This window comes from Primulina tabacum, chromosome 8 (assembly GCF_025594145.1).
Source record: "Primulina tabacum isolate GXHZ01 chromosome 8, ASM2559414v2, whole genome shotgun sequence".
In the NCBI taxonomy this organism is placed as follows: Eukaryota; Viridiplantae; Streptophyta; class Magnoliopsida; order Lamiales; family Gesneriaceae; genus Primulina; species Primulina tabacum.
The window spans coordinates 2356991-2377791 of NC_134557.1; the positions used below are offsets into that span (position 1 = coordinate 2356991).

The following is a 20801-nucleotide window of genomic DNA, read 5'->3' on the forward strand; positions in this document are numbered from 1 at the left end:
AGTAAATTACGATCTTGCAATTTATTGTTTTCGAAATATTCTTATATTATTGAATTTCTTTTTATCAGAAACGTGATTTTTTCAGCATGCCTTGATTTGTGCGAATATTTCACTCGGGGACGTTATGTATTTCCCACGAGGCATTTAATTAATAATATAAAATTGCATTACAAACATTCAGTCATGAGGTGTGTAGGATGGAAGAAAATCAATTTTTTTAAAAAAAATGTTTAACTTCAAAATAATTTTAATCTTCAAATACACAAAGTTTTAAAAAAATTAAACATAAACATAACTATTTTCTTAAGTAATATCAAACAAAATAATTAAGCTTATAAACCTTAAGAACAAAACTGGGTCGGGTCATTAGTAAAACAAGGACCAATTAACTATGGTGTTTAAGGGTCATAACAATATTTTATTTTTTGAATATCCATGCAATTCCCTAATATTATATTATATTATATCGTACGTGGACAACATATCTAATTAAAATATTTGTCGAAATATAATAATTTTTGCTATTTTCAAATTAACATTTTTCATTTTTTTTATTAGGATTAATAAGCTATCTAAAAAATTTGAAAATATAGATAAAAATATGATCGAATTTAAAATTATAGATAAATAAAAGTATAATTATAATTTTAAATATTTTGTCACCTAATTGGTTAAAATTTAGTTAATAATAAGATATATATTTTTAATATAATCGAGGTGTTAGACCGAATAAATTATCTACAAATATGGTATTAATGAGATATCATAACCCAAATTGATGGGCCGGCCCGACTTTTATTTTAATCAGTCCAATGAGCGTCGTACTCAATTAATTAATTATCATGTTTCTTTATTCAAGCCAATAAACGCTAAGCACGCAAAACTCACCAATAACCTAGAAATAGCAAACACACCCTTATATTCTGAATATTCTCTAATTTGGCTATTAAAATCTTGAATGTTTCCACATCCGACATAAGGATGTAAATGAACCAAACCGTTTGCGAGCTATTCGAATCTCGGCTCGATAAAAAGCTCGTTTGAGTTTGTTTGTTAATTATATCAAACCAAGCCCAAGCTCGATTTTGAGCTCGAAAATTTAATCAAACCAAGCTCAAGCTTAAGGATATTCGGCTCGTGAGCTCGCAAACATGTTTGATAATAGGCTCGCGAGCTCGAGCTCGAGCTCGGCTCGTTTAGGTGGCTCGTGCTCGAGCTCAGCTCGTTTAGGTGGCTCGCAAACAAGATTTTGGAATGTACAATAATATACTAATTAATGTTTTTTTAGCTCTTATTTGTGTCGTTTTGGTTATTTATGAATGGATTTACATTTTTATGTCTGATTTAAATTTAGTTTATATATATTTAATTTTTAATAAGCTCGATTCAAACTCAAACTCGAGCTCAATTATATGCTTATCGAGCTCGAAAACGAGACAAGCTCAAGCCAGGCTTGTTAAACTGAGCTATTAATGAATCAAGCTCGAGCTTGGCTTGATTAACATGCTAAACGAGCTTTTAACGAGCCGAGCTCGAGCTTTTCTCGAGCTCAATAATTTCATGACGAGCCGAGCTCGAGCCTGATAATAGAAGCTCGAATCGAGCTCGAACTCGAACTCGAGCCTCAAACAATCTTAAACAAACCAAGCTCAAGCCTGATACTGTTTGGTTTGGTTTGAATTGTTTACATCTATCATCCGACATGTACTACTTTAAATTGTTTCTAATTTTAATAATGAAACGATAGTCGACAGTTGGATACTTTTTGAATCCTCAAATTCGATCAACCCATTCAGATAATGATAGGATCGTTGACCCGAGATCCGCCAACACTTACGAAAACCCGGAAGTTATCGTGATCGGGAAACCGGGTCCAACGCAGACATTTCTTTATCAGATCTACAAAATAAAACCGATATTAAAGAACCTGCTCACCAAAAAGGTTAGTGTAAAACAACAATGGCTACCCATTAACTACCAAATTAGCATCTTTCGGGAAAATTATATACATGTATAAAATGGAGTCGGAGCTTAAAATCCTTTCTCCTGAGCCAATTGAACTGCAACCGGAACCTGTCATATCCGTCGGCGACGACCGCCCACTCCTTAAATCCGAGCCAAATCTCACCCAAACACACATCCTGAGCACTGAAGAGTTGGAGAAAAAGTATGCCGCTTATGTGCGGCACGATGTGTACGGGACAATGGGGAGGGGCGAACTACCCTGGACCGAGAAAATTTTGCTTGCGCTGGGACTGGTTTTATTGGTTCCTTTGAGAGTGCTAGCTGGAATGGCGATTTTGGTGATTTATTACGTGATTTGTAGGGTTTGTACGGCGTTTTTGGCGCCCAACAGGGAGGATGAGCAGGAGGATTACGCCCACATGGGGGGTTGGCGAAGGGCTGTGATTATGCAGAGTGGGAGATTTTTTGCGAGGTGTCTGCTATTTGTTTTTGGATTCTATAGGATTTGTGAAAGAAGTACGGGTAATCAGGTTGATGTGCAGTTAAACCATGAGGTACTCGTTTCATGCTGTTAAGTGATTTGGTTTTTCTTGGAGCATATAAAATGAGGATGTATAGGAAATTTCTTTTTGTTGTTGGACTTGGGTTGCATTAGAAACATTAGAGACTTGTTTTATAATGTGTTTTGTTCTTCATGATTGATTAAATCATTATTAATATGAACTTTTTGTCCGATGAGTTGGGATCGGAGCATTTGCTAACGTTTATGGGTGTGAGCAAGCATGTTTGGACGTATACTTGAGGATGCAGTGTTTTATTTTCTGGATACGGGCTTATCCATAATAGGATAAATTTGCATTGCATGAGCCCTATTTGGTGTTGAATGAATTTGTTTTAGTTGCATTGAGTCAGTTTGTAATATTCGTGTTGCAAATAAAGAAAATCATTGAGTGGCAAAACCTAACCAACCTTTCTACTAACAGAAATACAGAATGAAACAGTTGACTCACACAGTACATAGAAGAATTAAGTAAATCTGCTAAGTTGGGTATTCGTGTTCCATTGTGGAGGTACTAGATTGATCATGATATCATGTCGATGGTGAACAGTTAACGCAACGGAACATTGAAAAATTATATGTGCTGCATTGGTAGCATGCGAATCACATTTGAGGAAGGGAGAATCATGAAGCTTGAACTTGTTTCCTCTAGATATATACGTGGAGGTTGTTGAATGATTGATTATCTCATTTCTTACCCACCAGAAATATTTTTGTGTTGGTTTTTGGTTTGGAGGAAGTTTCATTTTTGTAACTTATATTCTCTGTATAAAGTAAGTGTTGGAATGTCAGTGTCTGATGTTTTGGGATATAATGTTGAAGAGGGTTTGAGATGTCTTATGTTTTGGCTGATAGGGTCTTTCTAACACAAATGTACCATAGAAATGACAGTTTGTCTAATATTTTGTAACTCGCCTTTCTGGAGATCGTACCGTTTTTAGGAATTTGTGATAAATAATGTTTCATTAATGACAAACACGTGTCAGTGTCATTTTTCCTTCCTGATTAATAAATATTCCTATGATAACGCTATTTTTTTATGTGTCGTTGCTTGAGTTCAACTTGTGGTACTATTTTTGTCATGTTTAATGTTTGATAGAGATATTATTCATAAGAACTTGGAGAATATTTGGCTTTTGTGTGTCTGTTTAAAGTCTACTGATTTATGCCTCATGCTTCTTCTTACCCTTCAGACGGTAACGAGGGATCAAAAGGATAACTTTGAAAGGCCTGGGGCCATCGTATCAAATCATGTATCTTATATTGATATTCTATACCACTTGTCTTCCTCTTTCCCAAGCTTCGTTGCGAAGGTTCGTAAATCAGGACAGTGGTTTGAACATCATTGCATAGTGTAATTTGACATATTCCTTCATTTTCTCACCTTTTCTTGATGTTCTTAATTGTGTAACTGAAGAGGTCTGTGGCCAAACTTCCTCTCGTTGGTCTTATCAGGTTGGTCCACTTGATCATTTTGCTATTATGCAAATTGAAGAATCATGGATCGATTCTTTTCATCTGCATATATTTGATCGCATTTATTGGTAAAATAAAGTGAAAATTGTAGTTACCTGTTCAGTTTTTGGATTTGAAAGTACAAATGAAATTAGTGATGAAATCAGTTATCGCATTATCAGTAGTCTTGCATAAAACATGCCATGTATCTCATAATACTGGAGCTTAAACTTTCTTTTGTTTCTACGTTGACTTCCATATCATTATTTTCTGCGATATTTGGTTTCTTGTGTTTAAACGCTGGCATATTGAAGCTCCCATAATTGTCCCCTGATATGAACATTTTTTCCTGATTATGCATTACACATTTTCATTGCACAACCGATGCTTCAACTCTTATTATCTTTTCTATTACAGCAAGTGTCTTGGTTGTGTCTATGTACAGAGAGAGTTGAAATCATCAGACGTCAAGGGCGTCTCAGGTATTATTTTCTGTTTAATTTTGAACATTTTAGTTATATCACAAAGTCGATGTTTGAAAAAGAGTGTGCAGGAAGTTCAAAACAAAATTATTTGGCTGTATATTGATTTTGGGACAATCAAACTTAAGTGAAGAAAAAGACAAGGTTATCTGGAGACAATAGACTGTTGTTATCTTCCGTTAGATTTCTCTTCCTGACATTGGGTAGTGAACAATTTCCACATTCGATGCCCAGAATTACAAGTCCAATTACTACCAACTGATGAAATGCATCCTAAAGAATACTCATTGCCTATAATCCCATCTGAGCTCCTCCTATTTTTCCCCTAAATGTCTGGACTTATTGCAGTCAACTGTTTTTTTCTCGTTTTTAGACATTTGTTATTTGCAGGTGTTGTAAATCAAAGGATTTGGGAAGCTCATCAGAATGAGTTTGCTCCAAAGATTATGCTTTTTCCAGGTTGTATTTTTTATGCTGTTGCCAGCCTCTGTTTTTAATTTCTTCCCACGTGATGTCTATCCTCTAACTAATCTCGTGTCTATCCACCTGCTATATTCTTATTTATGATTACATGGGCATCAAGACTATCTTTGGATCATGGATTTGGTTCTGAAAATATGTGAATCTTGAAAAACCTTTTTTGTTGAATTTTAATGCCCCAAGCATGGTTGTAAAATTTATTGGCTCATAAGAGGAATCCCAAATTTTCAACTTTTATTGTTGTGAAGCATGGATGATGGATTGGGCAGTAGATTTTATTTTAATCCTCGTTACCTATGTCAGCCAATCCCTACACAACTAAGGTTATTCGAATTAGATTTCTCGATGCACTTATTACAGGATTGTTGCAAAACAAACCATAGAGAAAAATTTCTCAAAACACAATTTTTTCTAGACTCCTTAAATTTTATGTTAGTCGCACAACCTTGTGTATAGATTTTATTTTTGATGCTGTACATTTGAAATTAGTGGTCAACTTGTGTTTGGCATATTCATGTCATGCATTGGAATTTTGTATTTGTATGATTTTCTATGCTCTTAACGACTTGTCGGAAGGAAGTTTTTGATATTTGCATTTGGGGATCACTATATTCATTCAATGTGCTAGCCAGATAAAACAGCTTGGATGTTAAATGCTCTAATTATCTGTCTGGGGTGGAACTTTGCATTGAATCTCCGAAAGTGGTGACTCATGCCTTATAAATGTGGCAGACCACGTCTCTACTTTTTAATCGCATGAACTTTTGATGAAACCCACATCTATGTCAAGCCAGAAAGACTATGTTTATGCCTGTATTGTTAATGCATTCTATAGAATCTAATTGTAATTTATTTTGGCCTTTAACAGAAGGTACAACTACAAATGGAGGCTACATCCTTCCATTTAAATCTGGCGCATTTTTGGCAAAAGCTCCTGTACTTCCGGTTATATTAAGATATCCCTACCAGAGATTTAGTCCTGCATGGGACAGTATTTCAGGGGTGAGTTCTGTTTTGGAATTTTTGTTGTCATTTCTTTCCTTGACTCCAGTTTTTGTTTTCTTCTTACACTTTTGTTGGTTGACTTCCCTTCGTTTAAATTTTACTGGGGAAGTAAAGTAGATTGATTTTTGCTTTATTCGAGCGTTTCTTTGGCTCACCCTTAATTATGTAGATTGCATGGAAGGAGACTTCTGTTCAGATAGGAACATAATGAAACAGTCTAAAGAGAGGAACTTCATTGCTCGTGTTTGATTGTTATGCTTGATTTGTCACAGCATTTTGTATGTAATTTAGGATTTCCTTATGTTAGCTCACTCAGTTCTACGACTCTTGCAAATGCTGATTCATTATAACCTCGTGCAGGTTCGCCACTTGATTTTTCTTCTCTGTCAGTTTGTAAATTACATTGAAGTGATGCGATTACCTGTTTATCAACCCGCAGAACAAGAAAAGGAAGATCCAAAGCTTTATGCTGAGAATGTGCGAAAGCTAATGGCTCATGAGGTACTTATATTTCAGTCTCTGATTTTTTTTAGCTCTTAAAATGTACGATCATTATTATTTTCTCCTAAATTTATTAATTCCCCCTTCCCTCACTTCCCCCGAGACTTACTTTGTTGCAATTTATTTTCTCTATCCAAAAGGTTTATCTTTTTTGACTACGATCTCCGGATGTTCAGTTGGTGGTGTAAATATTGCAATGTCAATGCTGTTTTCAATTTCATTGTGCATATTGTGCATAGATGACTGTTTTTAAACTTGAGAAATACATACTTTAATTGATACTGGCAACTATATTGCACGATCTGAACTTGGCATTATCTTACTTTTGGCTATTTGTGTTAATACTTGATATAAATTAAAAGTGTGTTTGGATCGACGGGTTTGATTTGAGGTATGAGTTTGGATGAACGAATTCCAGAGTATTTGAATAATTAAGGATTTAAAATCTGCCATTCTGATAAAAAAAAAATTATATTGTAGGTAGCAAATTTCAAATCCATGAATTTGAAAATTATCCGAACAAGTTCAGTTGATTGCAACTGACGATTTAGAACTATTGACCCTCAAATCATTTCATCCTAACACTGTAGAAAGAAATAGAAAAGGAGGAATATGGGGAACCACCATACGACTGGTGCTTGGATACTAGAGGCAAAATATCTCATTTGATGTTGCTCTTCGTTGTTGTGATGCAGGGTAATTTGATTCTTTCGGATATCGGCCTGGCAGAGAAACGTGCTTATCATGCTGCTCTAAATGGTAATATTAGCATGCCTACTGTTTTGCATCAGAAAGACGATTGATAATTTCATGGCCTGGCTCTCAAAAGTTATGTAGTCCATCTTGGTCTTGGATACCTATTTTGCGCGGTGCACCAATTTAAACATAGGAACCATATGGGTGGCTTTTCACCCCTGGAAACTAGAACATATGACTGTCCTATAGTAGTTCTGTAAATTATATTCATTAAATGCGCAGTCATGAATAACCCTTTATTTAACATTTCTGTATTTGGTATTCGGAATCAGGATTCTGCTTTATATCATTTTCTCATGGTTAGTTAATCTGAGAGATCTCTCTTTGGTGTTCCTGCAGGTTTGTTTTGTCAACAATAGTCCGGGTTTGCCATATATATATATATATATATTCATTGTATATATCTAATGGTTCGACAAACACACACTTACACACGAAACACCCCCCAAAAAATACGGCACGATTAAAATGCAGATAAATCTGGTGGAAGAGATCATGCATTGACTATTTAGTTCTGAATGGTCTGTCAGGGTACTGTTGCAACTTGATGGGATATTTTTTGTAGACGTAGTATGCAGTTTAGTTTAACAGGTCCGGGAAGCTGATATATAAGGACAAAGGCGGATCAATCGACTATCTTGTCATTAATTTTTAATGCCGAGAGTACTAATTTTTAGGCAAGGGCTTTTCTTTATATAATCTGTTGCATAATTTTTTACTATTTTATTCTTGGTACATTTAGAGTCAGTAAGTTTTAGTATGATTGGAGTATAATTAACACTCTTTTATGTTCTTTCAAAGTAAAAGAGTTGTTGTGCAGAGATGCCTGTTGAAGCCTTCGGATAGGAGAAGTTTTATTTGAATAGATAGCTGGCCCATAACCAACATAAGGGCTTGTTGGATCGTGGGTCAAACTAAGAGATGATTTTCGATTGTCGCCATTTACGGGTGTCGGGATCTTCGGGACCATAGATTATCCCAATCCGAATGATTTTCATCCAAGTAGTAGATTATTTGTGTGAAATATAGCTCAAATTTGTATTTCACCGACGTGTATCTTACCATTATCTGATGTTAAAACGTGAATTTGGACTAAAATTATATGTTACATCTCGTATAGTTTTACAACTTTGACAAATTAAGAGTAGAAGACAAATAATTCATCATGTAAAAGAAAATCTGAGTTGCACAATCCATACATACTATGATACAACAACAATGTCGCTTACAAAACACGGAGGATTCATAAAATGCGCTTCACAGCTTATTATAAATACAAGGATCAAGCGTACAATTTAAGGCACTAAAGCCACACTCAGGCCGGTTGTAGAAACACCCGATATTATTGACAACACAAGACACTAAATGACACAGTTGCCACCTCTCCCAAACACCGGAATATAACCAAACGGACTTCAATGATAACAGTCCACAGGCATTCATCCTACACCATACAGAAACGAGGACATATTTCTTATAATGGATCAACACGTTTCAGAACAATTTCAATTTGATCATATCAAAGAAGTTCAAGAAAGTGGGATTGTTTGATTTTTTTCATGTGTCGTGTTGAGAGGATCACTTACAGTGGGGGGTGATGTTCCAGCGTTGATTGTCACCCTTCTTCCATTCCCAAAGAACAATTATGGTGCCATCACGGACACCGCCATGATTTTCATCGCCATTGAAGGCATCTACATTCAGCTTAATGTCATTAACCATCCTTATTGTTCGGTAGCCATCCCCCAAGTCTCTGCTTTCAGTCCACAAAATGGATTCATCAACAGTATCAGGATCGTAAGGAGTTAATTGGACCTGGCAGAGAAAACCCATGGTCGCGCCATGAGAAACAGAAACAAAACATTTAAAATATTAATGTCATATTTTCATTCTTTGTTTTTTTTTTCCTTTCAGTTTTTCAATTGTATTGATTGATATATAGGTGGGGGTAGTGCTTAAAAAATGATCACAGACTTTTTTTTAATATAAATTTGCAGATCTTTTAAAACACTAGCATTTTCTTGATATATATGAATTTTCCCCTACATCTCGTGACATTATTGATTATTACTAAATCACATGAATCCCATACGAGGTCCGAATAAAGTCAAATATTTGATATCAAGTAAGATTTAAGTAAATTAACGCATCAGCAACCTCGACGACTGTGCCCAACAGATTTTTAACTTGTAATCGGCAAAAATATAATCGTAAGAGTAATAATAATAAATCATATACAATAAAGTAAAAATCTTTTACTCATTGTAAATAATCAGAAAAGTGTATATTTGAACATACTGGATGGGTAGCACCAATTGCGTGCTTCAACGCCTGTCCAGTGGCTTTGTTAATCAAGGCAAAGCTGGGGAATCCTTCTTCATCTTTCACTTTAGTGCTGTACTTCTCCTCTTTGATCCAGTGCTGAAATCAGTAATACAGTTTACCATAATTAAAGCCTGAAATACAGACATAAACTCGCATAAAAATCAAGATTTTCAATAAAGAAAAATAAACGCACCTGAAGAGGGTCTGATGGATCGGAAGGAGCAAGAATAACTTTTCCATCGCGAATGGTCAAAGAGAAGTTAGTTTCCGCCTTGCTATAGACCTTAACAGAGGGTTTTCCAGCGGTCCCGCCAGCCCCGTGGTGGGGGGTATGGTGGTGATCGGATGACGGGAAGTGGGGCATATGATGGTGGTGTTGGTGCCGATCATCCGCGGCCTCGAAGGGTGGCGGATCGTAACCATGGGAAGCGGGTGGAGGCGGACGACTGTATGAATCCGGCCCACCATCGTACGAGGTGTGATAGACTTCAGACGACTCATTATACCGCGGCGGCGGCGGCTCGTTCAGACCGTAAAACGGAGGAGGTGGCTCGTCCCCGTAAAGTGGAAGCGGCGGGTAGTCTTGTTCTTCTTCTTCTTCTCTCCTGTGCCGACCGTGGTGGTGTCCGTGGGGGAAATCCATGTGATTCAATGGGCAGATGAAAGTAAATTATTGGTTTACTGAAGAACATTGAATGTAGAAATGCGATAATTTATGGATGATTGGAGTGGGGGAGGATTCGTGACACGCGCTGCACTGTGAGTGATGGAGACTGCACAGATCAATCAATAATTTAACTGGGAATCAGAGTTCTTTTTGGGATATGTCGTATTGCGTTGAAAACGCGCCATCTGTCAGGACACGCTTCCTTCAATAACTTATTTCAGTAGATTAGATACATCAATCAATAAATGGTGAGTTGTACTATTTTCTCTTAATTAATTAGGTAGTTGATCATAGACTTATTAATTCTGCCGACAAAATTTATTAATATTTCTTGATTTTTAAATTTATATAAACAAAAGCATATACACCTTAATCATAATAAAAATATAAAAACTTATATGAAACAATTTTACGGATTGTATTTTGTGAGACGAACATCTTATTTGAATCATTTATAAAAAAAATATTATTTTTATACTAAAATATTACTTTTTATTGTGAACATAGTAAGATTGACCTGTGAGGTTCGATTCTTTTGGCCAGTGTACTACAAAGTAGTTAATTTAACATGTTCTTCGTTGCTAAATAGGGGACAATGCGCTTTACCCAGTCATCACTTGTGACAAAATGATAATTAACTTACATAAACAAGAACCCAAGTTTTCGCAAACCAAGTCCCCACTGGCTTTTAATGAGTGACTAAATTCATGAATCAGACATAATTAAACAGACATGGAATGAGTGAGTTGCTGCGGAACCATGCTATTAACACATTATCATGTACTTGTTCTCATTGTTGCTGTTGGATGCCGCGCTGATTTCAAACGACACCAGCATACCTCATTGCAGATGCCTGAACAAAGATAAAAATCAAGGCAAGAGAGCAAATAATTAAGAACCAATAACTGGAGAAAAGATTAGTGAGATTATTCTGGCAACACAGAAGTTGTTAGTTTAAAGGGCATGTGCATATCTAGAAACTCTAAAGTCAAATTTCACAGGTCTCCATTTCAGTATGCCAAAGATCCTGTTAAATGGGAAATGGAATATACTCATATTGCGTTCGGATGCAGGAATTTAATTTGGAAAGAGATTTGCATTAACATCTACATTCGAAATCCCCTTATAACTACTTAGGGATATAGGCAACAGAAAAGTTGATGTGATCCCACTATTTGAAAAAGGATTTTCACCAATATTTGCGCAATTAAATGAACAATTTGGACCGATGACTTTGAGCAGTCATTATGCTTACATATATACTTAATGCAGCTGAAGAGCAAAGTTACAAGAACAAGAGAGAATTAACAGAAGAAGCAAGTCTATGGAGGAAAATTCATGCATTTTCTAAAGTTCAGGAAAGGACAAGAAACGCAAAAGAAGCCGTAAAGTGCAGGCACGAGAGATGAAGAAAATGCCTTAAACATTACCTACGATAAAGCTTTAATCCTCATGAATGTACCAAAGGGATAAGTAGAGTCTCAGATAAGGACAGTTGAAGTGAAAATCCCAAGACAACAGAAGTCATGATCTGAGACCATGTTTTTATTGTTGCTGAGTATTGAAGCTGGAAGGCATGGTTGATAAATAACAAATTAAAATTAAATAAAAGTTTTGGCACGGCTATGTATAATTCTCCACAGAAGTGATAATTGAGAACCTTTACGGTAATGTCAACAGGAAACTAGGCAAAGTCACTTTACTTAATCCTTTTAGTTGCTTCTCACCCTCATATAGCATGCTACGAAGGACTAGAATCACCAACATCCACGTACTACTTATAAGATAGTTGTATTTTAATGCCAAATCATGATACCACAATGATGATAATGTATCGGTATAAACTCTTTAAATATAACTAATAAGTTACTTGTGGTTTGTCCAATTTCATATGTTTATGTTAAACAAATACAGATTTTATTATTTCAAATCTTATGTTCCACACAAAACTAGGAATAAGTAGATAAGATAAAAAGGAAAAGCAAAGGCAAGAGTATTGTTGAATTTAAAAATATCTTAGTTTTACATGAAAAGAAAAAACATAAAAAGCAAATATTAAAAATCAAACATGGAATTTTCTTGCCATGTTTGAGGGGAACCTCTAAGGCGGAATTTGTATATAACATGGGAATGCCGTAGAAGTCACATGCAGAGCTGTGTAAATCAAATCAAAACAAATACTCAAATGAAATGAGCTACACAATGTGGTAAAGCTTTTCATTAAGATCTCACTAAAGTAAAGCATTTGGTTTTTCGTCGGTACATTTTACCGTTCATTTGGCTCAACAGTATGACCGGCAATGAAACCAATGTGAAACGGGATCATCAAAACAAAAACTTCTAATGTTCAAACCGTATGTACCTATGTGTGCACGTGCTACTTTGTTCTGTTTTACCAATTCAATTGGTCATCAGTTGACTTATTGGAGGAGTTACTAACAAGCATACATCAACACTAACTGAAACAAAAAATTCTCTAAATTGGGTTCGTTCCCAATTGTTTCAACCAATTAAACCACAAATTCACACATAAAGCATACCCTCCATAGGCTGGTTCCATTCAACAAATTAAAGAGAAATATTTTTGCCATAAATATGCACGAAAAAACCGTGAGTAAAAAGAAATTGCAAACCAAACTTCAATCTGAACAAGCAATAAAAAAGGGGGATATTAATTATCAGAGCTCACCCTCGGCAGAAATCAGTGACGTATCGAGAACTGTTGTAGAAGATAAACCACATTAACACAACAACCAGTGTATCTCGACAATGTTAAGTACAACACTAATTAATTGATAATTGAAAAAAATTTCGTATAAATCTGCAGAATTTACCACCAAATCGACAAAAGTCCATCGATCCAACCATTTAAATCCAAGTTAAACAAATTGAATCACAGGAAAACAGAAACAAAAATGAGGATACTGAAAAGATAGCGCTCCCACCAATCCAACATATAGAGCCCGAAAGTGACATTGTAAAGATAGATCTTGCGTTGAATCCAGTTCATCCCGTCAAGAGTTGTGAGCTGCTCTGTTTTGTGTACGATGTTGACGAGGCATTCATATGCATGAGAGTGAATCAAAAGCGCTACTTCTTTAAGAACGACTTTCATTTACGAATAATCTTTGATTTTTTAAAAAAATTAAATAAGCAACCCCGGCCCATTTTGTATTTTTCGACCGGCTTCGTTTGAGCAGAAATAGAAGAAAACCCTCTCCCATGCCCAACAGCCGCGAGGTTCCGCAGCAACAGAGCCACCGCCGTAAGCTTTTCCGCGGAAACAGAATGAATCTGAGCAGGAACAGAGCAGCTTAAAAGAGGTATAATTCGTTGGCTTTATTTATTTATTTTCAAATTTCCTTTAGGTGTTGACGTTTTTGGGTGTTTTTTTATTTCAATTTTTTTTTGAGACTTTGAATTCGAATTTGTCGCATATGAGACTGTTGTTTCAGTTCTGTTAAAGGGCCAAACGTAGATAGTCTGGTGTTTTGAATTTTGATATTCTAGTCTCGTTGGAAGGCCCGAAAGCCTACGCAAAGTTTGAATGCCAATTAGGTGTTTTTCAGCCTGAAAGGTTACTATCACTGCGCAGTGCCAACCACCAAAAAGAACTTTCTGAAAAGCTGGCGGAAACTAAATATTTTTTAAAAAAATCAGCCGTCAAAAAATTTGTGTTTTATTCTTTGGAAATCATTATTTATTTTTTCCCCTGGCTGGAGTGAAATTTTACTTCTCTTTGACGATTAAGAGTTTTTGTGCAGGAGTAGCTTAGTAAGTATGTGATGGAGGGCCTTGTATTGTGATATCAGAGCCACATATTCCAATTTTGGGGGAAATTGTGGAATTAGAGTGTTGGAGTTGAGTTCGAATTGAGCGGCATAGTTTTTTTCTGTGCTCATGTGCTTGAAATTTATCATGGTTAAAAGAAATCTGATTCACAGTGAAATGGTTGTTTTTATATTGGGACATAAAATCTTCATATGAAATTAATTATAAAGTTAGAATTACTGATGTTTCTGAATTGACTGCTTCATTGTGCATGGGAAAAACGTCCTTTGTAGGACGTATATTTGACTTCAATCTTTCTAAATGACAATTTTGACGTAGCAGTTGGATTCTATAGTATTTAAGCACTTACTATGGAGGAATCAGAGAAAAGAAGGGAGGGACTGAAAGCTATGTGAATGGAACCTGCTAAAGCAGATATTAGTATTGACTCTTGAGAGTTCTGGAATGGTATCACATAGCCTTTCCAACCCTCTGATTGAAAACGAACCTGATCCTTCAACTGCAGTGCAATATTCTCGTCCGAGATTTGATTATCATACAAACCCTATGTCTGCTTTTTCTGCCGACAAAAGGGGAAATAACTTCTTGCATCAGGTCTCACAAGGATATTCCCGCGTGCCTCCAAGTAATTGACTTCTATTTTACTGCTGTTTATGGTGCCATTACGCGTCTTTTGTTTTGTCAACTTTTGGTATTGAATGTCTGGTCTGTTCAATTTTTGTGCTCGTTTGGTTGTGTATCGCAATCCATTGATATTTTTATTACGGAAACTAGTAAATTATATTTTTTCCATTCAAATCTTAGCCTAAGAATTTTGCATTTGCTTTGGTTCCATTCACTAACATTTATTTGCAAACACAGTTAAGTTTTTCATAGTAATGTTGGAGTTTCGACTTGTTGCAAACAGGCGAAAAAATATACAAGGAATTGTAGCTTATGATGTAGTGGTCGTGTTTTTCTTTTGAAAGGTTTTTGCTACTTTATGGTTAGCTCGTCTATCAAGTGCATTAGCTGTAATGATGATAGGAAAGTTGTCGTTTCCACGAAAACTAATATTTAGTATAGATCATTTCAGGCATTTCAGCCTTCTGACCTGGATTGAAGAAAAGTACTGCAAATTAACATGATTTATCCAACCATTGTTTGTCTCATATCAATAAATGCATTATACCTGAAGATCACATTTGTGGAATTACATTTCTGATTTATTAATGTCTTTCTGTGCCTAATTATCCAGATACGACTTCATCCCCTGGACAGAGGCCAACCCATGCACCCGGAGGCCATCGCATTCAGTGTTCCTCTCTAGGAGCCCCAATGGGAGCGGCAGGCCCTTTGGGCCCTCGAGAAAATACTTCAAATACTTGGGGTGGATCATACAGCAGCTTAAACTACAACAACCTGCCATATATGCGAGATGTTAACTTTCCAAATTCAGGCGTTGGCCGGGGAGATTCTCCTCATGCTGTTCATGGTTGGGGCAGGGGTGGTAGATACAGCAACCGCCCCCAACTCCACTCCCACCACGATTCACCAAATATGCTGGATGTTAACTTTCCAAATTCAGGCGTTGCCAGAGAAGATTCTCCTCATGCTGTTCATGGTTGGGGCAGGGGTGGTAGATACAGCAACAACCCCCGCCCCCAACTCCACTCCCACCACAATTCACCAAATATGCTAGATGTTAACTTTCGAATTTCAGGCGTTGGCCAGGGAGATTCTCCTCATGCTGTTCATGGTTGGGGCAGGGGTGGTAGATACAGCAACCGCCCCGCTCCCGCCCCCGCCCCCAACCACACTCCCGCCATCATTCACGACATGGTAGCGGCCATTCTTCTGATTGGGGGAGAGGCAGGGGTCAATCGCTAAGTTTGGGACCAAGTGCTAGGAGAGGAAAAGATTCTCAGGATCCTGTTTCAGCGGAGCTGCGTCCTGACTTGTATTACAATAAAGAAATGTTAGAATATTCGTGTAAAGGGATGACTTCTGTTATTTGGAAGGGCCCAAATTCTGATGGCTCCTGGCTTCCGAAATCTCTAAGCCTGAAGAAAACCAGGCCTTCTCCTTTAGCTTCACAGAAGTCAGTTTCTCAACCGAGCCATGCCGAATACCTTGCCACATCGAATGATAATGTTAACGAGCCAACAGATGAAGAGCGTGAACAACCAGAAGTAAGCGAGTCATAAACACTGTGCGCTTTATGTTTCGAGAGCTTATGATCTTAAGATGGTGTGTTGAAATTAACTTTTAAACTTGATTTCACGTAGCCTCCCTCAAACAGTGATTCGGGAAGGTGTTTTGGTGATCAGAGACGATGGATCGAATGGAGACTATTACGACTCTCTTCTGAAATTAACCTTGCATATGAGATTTTATTCCAAATTTATCTCTGTACGTGTTCTCTTATTCCATTTGAACTTGTAGAAACTTTTGTCGCACTCTCTAATGCTCTTTTCAGATTATTTAAGGTTTAATGCAAAATTTTTGGATGTCTGATATTAGCTGTACCATACCGTTGGAATCAACCTGCACTGAAAAGGTGTCTGCACCAAAATTTAAAAGTTTAATAAATAAATATATGCACATAACTAATGGAGGATATTTTGGTACATAAAACTGATACGGTGCGTCTGGTATACATGATTAGGTGGATTTATAATTATTAAACCCACATAATCCAATGTTTGGTACGATTTTTATTTAATCAACTCAATCATTCCTATGAATGATTAGGTTGTATTAGATGTGATTAAGTAATACTTCATTCCCTCATAGGATTATTTATTCTTCCTCTATCCTTACCCTCTTTCCAATTTACCCTTTCTCTTTCACCAACGTCGGACCACCTCTGCCGCGGGACTTCCGTCGAGCCGCCGTCGGACTACCTCCGTCGCCGGCCCGCCGCCTCCGACCTCCCATCGCCGGCCGTCGGACCACCTCCATTGCCGAGCCGTCGACGGAATGAAGAAGAAAAAATAAAGAAAATGCCAATTTCTTCATTTCATCATAAAATTCAAAATTTTCCCATATTTAAAAATCATACCAAACATAATACTATTTTACATCGTATATTACATTTCTATCATAATCATTTTTTTTATCATTTACATACTAATCATTGATTTATTTTATCATTTACCAAACGCAACCAATAATGAAATACTACAATTGGGTTATTAGTGTCACTCCAAATCCTATAGTCATTTTTTGTTTAAAATGTGATATCTATGTTTGACCTCACCTATAAAAAAAACTAAATTGCTTAGAGACATGAGACCTAAATGAAAATGAGTTGGGCCAAGAAGTGAGCCAGTTTCCATAAATTACAAATTAAATGGTGTAGTCAAGTTGGTCCACGCAATAAATGTCTAAAAAAGTGAACAAATTATTCGTGTATATAAAATTACATTTTACCTCTTTTTATTTATTTGATTCCATTCGACGGTCTAATTTGAAAAGCCGCATTACTAAGGCATGAACAAAGATTTTTTTAGTTGCACTCCAATAGTTATGAGCAAGGAAAACTTCCCGTATGAAAACGTTTACCTTATATCATAACCAATTTTTTAATATGGAATCATTTGCATTTTAAAAACTCCTAAAATAGCAAGAAAAAAAAAAGAAGAGGAAGAAGAAGAAAGAAAGCACACACGGACACGTAGTTTGTGTGAAATTTATCGTAAAATAAAGAAACAATCATGATTTTTCTATGCACAATGAAGCAAATAATCAATTTTTAATATTTTCTTTACAAAAAAATGTATTTATTATTTTTGAAAATTTTAAAAAGAAACAAAAACAAGAACGCCCCACCATCTTCCACCCCATAAAAATGAAATAGAAAAGGCAAAAAAAAAGAAAAGAAAAGAAAGAGAGAAATTTAAGGGAGGGAGAGGAAACGAGGAAGGCAGGCCCCTACACATTCATCCTTCCTCAACCGTTCCTCTACTTATAAACCGGCGGTGGCTGTGGCTGTGGCTGTGGCTGTGGCTGTGGCTGTGGTGCATGTGCATGAACATTATGGTGAATCGTTCGATGAGAAAGCTATGTCCAAATCTGGACAAAGAAGATGGGCTGGAGACGGTGCTGGAGGTTCCCATTCCGGAGGAGATGTTTGATAAAATGGGCAGCAACGCCGCCCTCCGCTGGCACAATATGCGCAATCTCATGCGAGCCCACCACCGCAGCGTCGCCGACAGGTCATCTATGCCGGCGGTGAATTCCTCGGCAGCAGCGTCATCTTCCTCCACCAATGATCAGTTCATGCTCCTGCTCAAGCTGGTTGGCTCTGCTTTCATTCCTTATCAAGTCCAGTTGGATCATGCTGTCACAATGCCAATCAAAGATGGCTCCATTGTAATCACAAATTTTCAGCTTTTATCTTTTATTGTGTTATTTTAAAAAAAAAAATACTATTTTTGCGGGATTGTGATTGTTGATGCAAAATAAATGTTCTTACCAACGTAATTTTAATGTCGGTGACATGTGGTAGTGTCGAATGTGCATATTTTTCAGAAAACGACTCGTAAATCTTGAATTATTTTTAGTATTAAATGATTTTATTATCGTTTCTTTTGTAATTTTTGCATCCTTAAATTTTGTAATTCTGAAAAGATTTATTAGTTATTGAGACAAAAACAGGGATATCTCTATCATATAAATTCAATACCGCCGATCTTCTGGTTTCACTTTTCATCATATATCCCAATGATGTAGATGCTAAAATATTACATATTGCTTCCCCATTATATGTCTCCTTAAATAGGCTGCAATTTTGCTTTCTTTAGCTGTTTTAAACTTTCTATATGCCTACGTGATTGGTTTATGAATTTCAGGGATATGTCAGCAATTTTTTCTTGCTTTTAACATTTATCCGAATGCCAAAAATTGCTGGTTTTCATGTTTAAACAGGAAGCGTCTACAGCAAAATACATAGTACAGCAATATCTAGCAGCAACAGGAGGGCTGGCTGCCCTTAACGCCGTAAATAGCATGTATGCTGTGGGGCAAGTGAAAATGGTGGTGGCATCTGACCTTGAGCAAAGTACTGATAATGTTAAAAGAAGTTGGGAGGCAGGTGGGTTCGTGCTGTGGCAGAAGAATCCTGATTTATGGTTCCTTGAATTGGTCGTTTCGGGATTCAAAATCAGTGCCGGTAGCGATGGGAAAATCGCATGGAGCCAGTCCTCCACGAATTCAAATGCTTCAAGAGGTCCACCAAGACCCCTTCGAAGGTTCTTTCAGGTACTTAACCAGCGTGAAAATCGATCAGGGTAACGCTGGATTGTTCTCATGTAGTGGAGCAGTTAATTTTTTGGGCTTGAGCTCTGCTATCGACCTAATAGCATAACAATATTCTTGTTACTTCTTGTTCTTGCTTGCATGCTTTTTCTAATGATCCTACAAGATTGAACTATATAGATTTCACGTGGACTCTCTAGAATTGATATTGATCAAATGCATATGGTTTGTACAATCCTAGGATAATTACCTCACGCAGTGTCGTTTCTGTGATATTATTATATATAAGGGTTTGGACCCAAGATCCACAGCCAACTTATTCTTAAACGCGGTTTGCATTGGGGAGAAAACCATCAAGGACGAAGATTGTTTTCTACTGAAACTCGACACGAACTCAGACATCCTCAAAGCACAGAGCACACCAAACACGGAGATCGTCCATCACACAATATGGGGATACTTTAGTCAAAGAACTGGCCTGTTGATCCAATTCGAGGATACAAAGTTGATAAGAATGAAAGCTGCCAAAGGAGATGACAGTGTGTTCTATGAAACAAGCATGGAATCGTCGCTGCAAGATTACAGATATGTTGAAGGAATCAACATCGCACACAGCGGGAAGACTGCTGCAACGTTGTATAGATATGGAAAAACATTGAATAGAAGATGGAAATTGGAGGAGACTTGGAAGATTGAAGAGGTTGATTTTAACATTTGTGGGTTGTCTTTGGATTATTTCTTGCCGCCAGCTGATGTCAAGAAAGAACATGAAAATGATGAGAATGGAATGTGACATTTAAGAATTTATATTGATTTTTAACTTATTTTTGTCAAAGAACAAAATCTTAGGTGATTTTTCTTTGTTAATATATGCTATGTTTGATTTGTGTAATCTTGCATTTCATTTTATTCTCAATATTTATGAGGTTCGAACTGAACGAAATATATAAAAAAGTATTGAAACAAAAGGTTAGAGTTTCAATTCATGATATTTGAAATATTGGACACATGGAGTTGTGAAATAAAAAATGGTTGATTTTAACATTTGTGGGTTGTCTTTGGATTATTTCTTGCCGCCAGATGATGTCAAGAAAGAACATGAAAATGGTAAGAATGGAATGTGACATTTAAGAATTTATATTGATTTTTAACTTATTTTTGTCCAAGAACAAAAGCTTATGTGATTTTTCTTTGTTAATATATGCTTGTTTGATTTGTGTAATCTTGCATTTCATTTTATTCTCAATATTTATGAGGTTCGAACGGAACTAAAGATGTAAAAAAGTATTGAAACGAAAGGATAGAGTTTCATGATATTTGAAATATTGGAAACATGAAGTTGTGAAATTAGAAGTCCATAGAAAAAAGAACGGATTTAAAGAAAGAAAAGAAACATAAGTAAATACGAGAGTAGGTCTCTTGTGAGACGGTCTCACGAATTTTTATCTGTGAGACGGGTCAATCCTACCGATATTCACAATAAAAAGTAATACTCTTAGCATAAAAAAGTAATACTTTTTAATGGATGATCCAAATAAGAGATCCGTCTCACAAAATACGATCCGTGAGACTA

General features: G+C 36.5%; 5 protein-coding genes and 1 long non-coding RNA gene across 9 annotated transcripts; 3 read left to right on the plus strand and 3 right to left on the minus strand.

Moving 5' to 3' along the window:
- Positions 1-1876: 1876 nt before the first annotated feature.
- On the plus strand, positions 1877-8602 carry LOC142552869 (lysophospholipid acyltransferase LPEAT1-like). Of its 2 annotated transcripts, XM_075662754.1 has the most exons (9): positions 1877-2519; positions 3718-3837; positions 3942-3979; positions 4397-4461; positions 4852-4920; positions 5810-5943; positions 6307-6447; positions 7143-7206; positions 7543-8602. In XM_075662754.1, the coding sequence occupies exons 1-9, from the start codon at positions 2010-2012 to the stop codon at positions 7560-7562; spliced, it is 1161 nt and encodes a 386-aa protein (XP_075518869.1). In that variant the 5' UTR covers positions 1877-2009; the 3' UTR covers positions 7563-8602. The 2 variants fall into 2 exon arrangements, with proteins under 2 accessions (XP_075518869.1, XP_075518868.1); XM_075662753.1 differs by lacking the exon at positions 7543-8602 and having other exon boundaries at positions 1880-2519; positions 7143-7537.
- Positions 8349-10280, minus strand: LOC142552872 (ricin B-like lectin R40G3). The gene is made up of 4 exons (XM_075662756.1): positions 9722-10280; positions 9502-9624; positions 8790-9018; positions 8349-8647 (listed from the first exon to the last, which is right to left on the minus strand). Coding segments are annotated over exons 1-4 (804 nt in total). The 5' UTR covers positions 10172-10280; the 3' UTR covers positions 8349-8645.
- A 470-nt stretch (positions 10281-10750) lies between these two features.
- On the minus strand, positions 10751-13315 carry LOC142552873 (uncharacterized). Of its 2 annotated transcripts, XR_012821879.1 has the most exons (4): positions 13121-13315; positions 12885-12957; positions 11626-11762; positions 10751-11048 (listed from the first exon to the last, which is right to left on the minus strand). XR_012821879.1 is itself a non-coding variant. In XM_075662757.1 (3 exons), the coding sequence occupies exons 1-3, from the start codon at positions 13308-13310 to the stop codon at positions 11036-11038; spliced, it is 276 nt and encodes a 91-aa protein (XP_075518872.1). In that variant the 5' UTR covers positions 13311-13315; the 3' UTR covers positions 10751-11035. The 2 variants fall into 2 exon arrangements, 1 of the variants encoding a protein (XP_075518872.1); XM_075662757.1 differs by lacking the exon at positions 11626-11762.
- A 655-nt stretch (positions 13316-13970) lies between these two features.
- LOC142552874 (uncharacterized) lies at positions 13971-15356 on the minus strand. Its single transcript, XR_012821880.1, has 3 exons — positions 15232-15356; positions 14263-14620; positions 13971-14205 (listed from the first exon to the last, which is right to left on the minus strand). It is a non-coding gene; the product is annotated as an uncharacterized LOC142552874 (long non-coding RNA).
- On the plus strand, positions 14391-16454 carry LOC142552870 (uncharacterized). 2 transcript variants are annotated; one of them, XR_012821878.1, is made up of 3 exons: positions 14391-14612; positions 15225-16158; positions 16255-16454. XR_012821878.1 is itself a non-coding variant. In XM_075662755.1 (2 exons), the coding sequence occupies exons 1-2, from the start codon at positions 14432-14434 to the stop codon at positions 15854-15856; spliced, it is 813 nt and encodes a 270-aa protein (XP_075518870.1). In that variant the 5' UTR covers positions 14391-14431; the 3' UTR covers positions 15857-16454. The 2 variants fall into 2 exon arrangements, 1 of the variants encoding a protein (XP_075518870.1); XM_075662755.1 differs by having other exon boundaries at positions 15225-16454.
- A 1371-nt stretch (positions 16455-17825) lies between these two features.
- Positions 17826-20152, plus strand: LOC142552875 (uncharacterized). Its single transcript, XM_075662759.1, has 3 exons — positions 17826-18343; positions 18899-19231; positions 19518-20152. The coding sequence occupies exons 1-3, from the start codon at positions 17993-17995 to the stop codon at positions 20019-20021; spliced, it is 1188 nt and encodes a 395-aa protein (XP_075518874.1). The 5' UTR covers positions 17826-17992; the 3' UTR covers positions 20022-20152.
- The last annotated feature ends 649 nt before the right edge of the window (positions 20153-20801 follow it).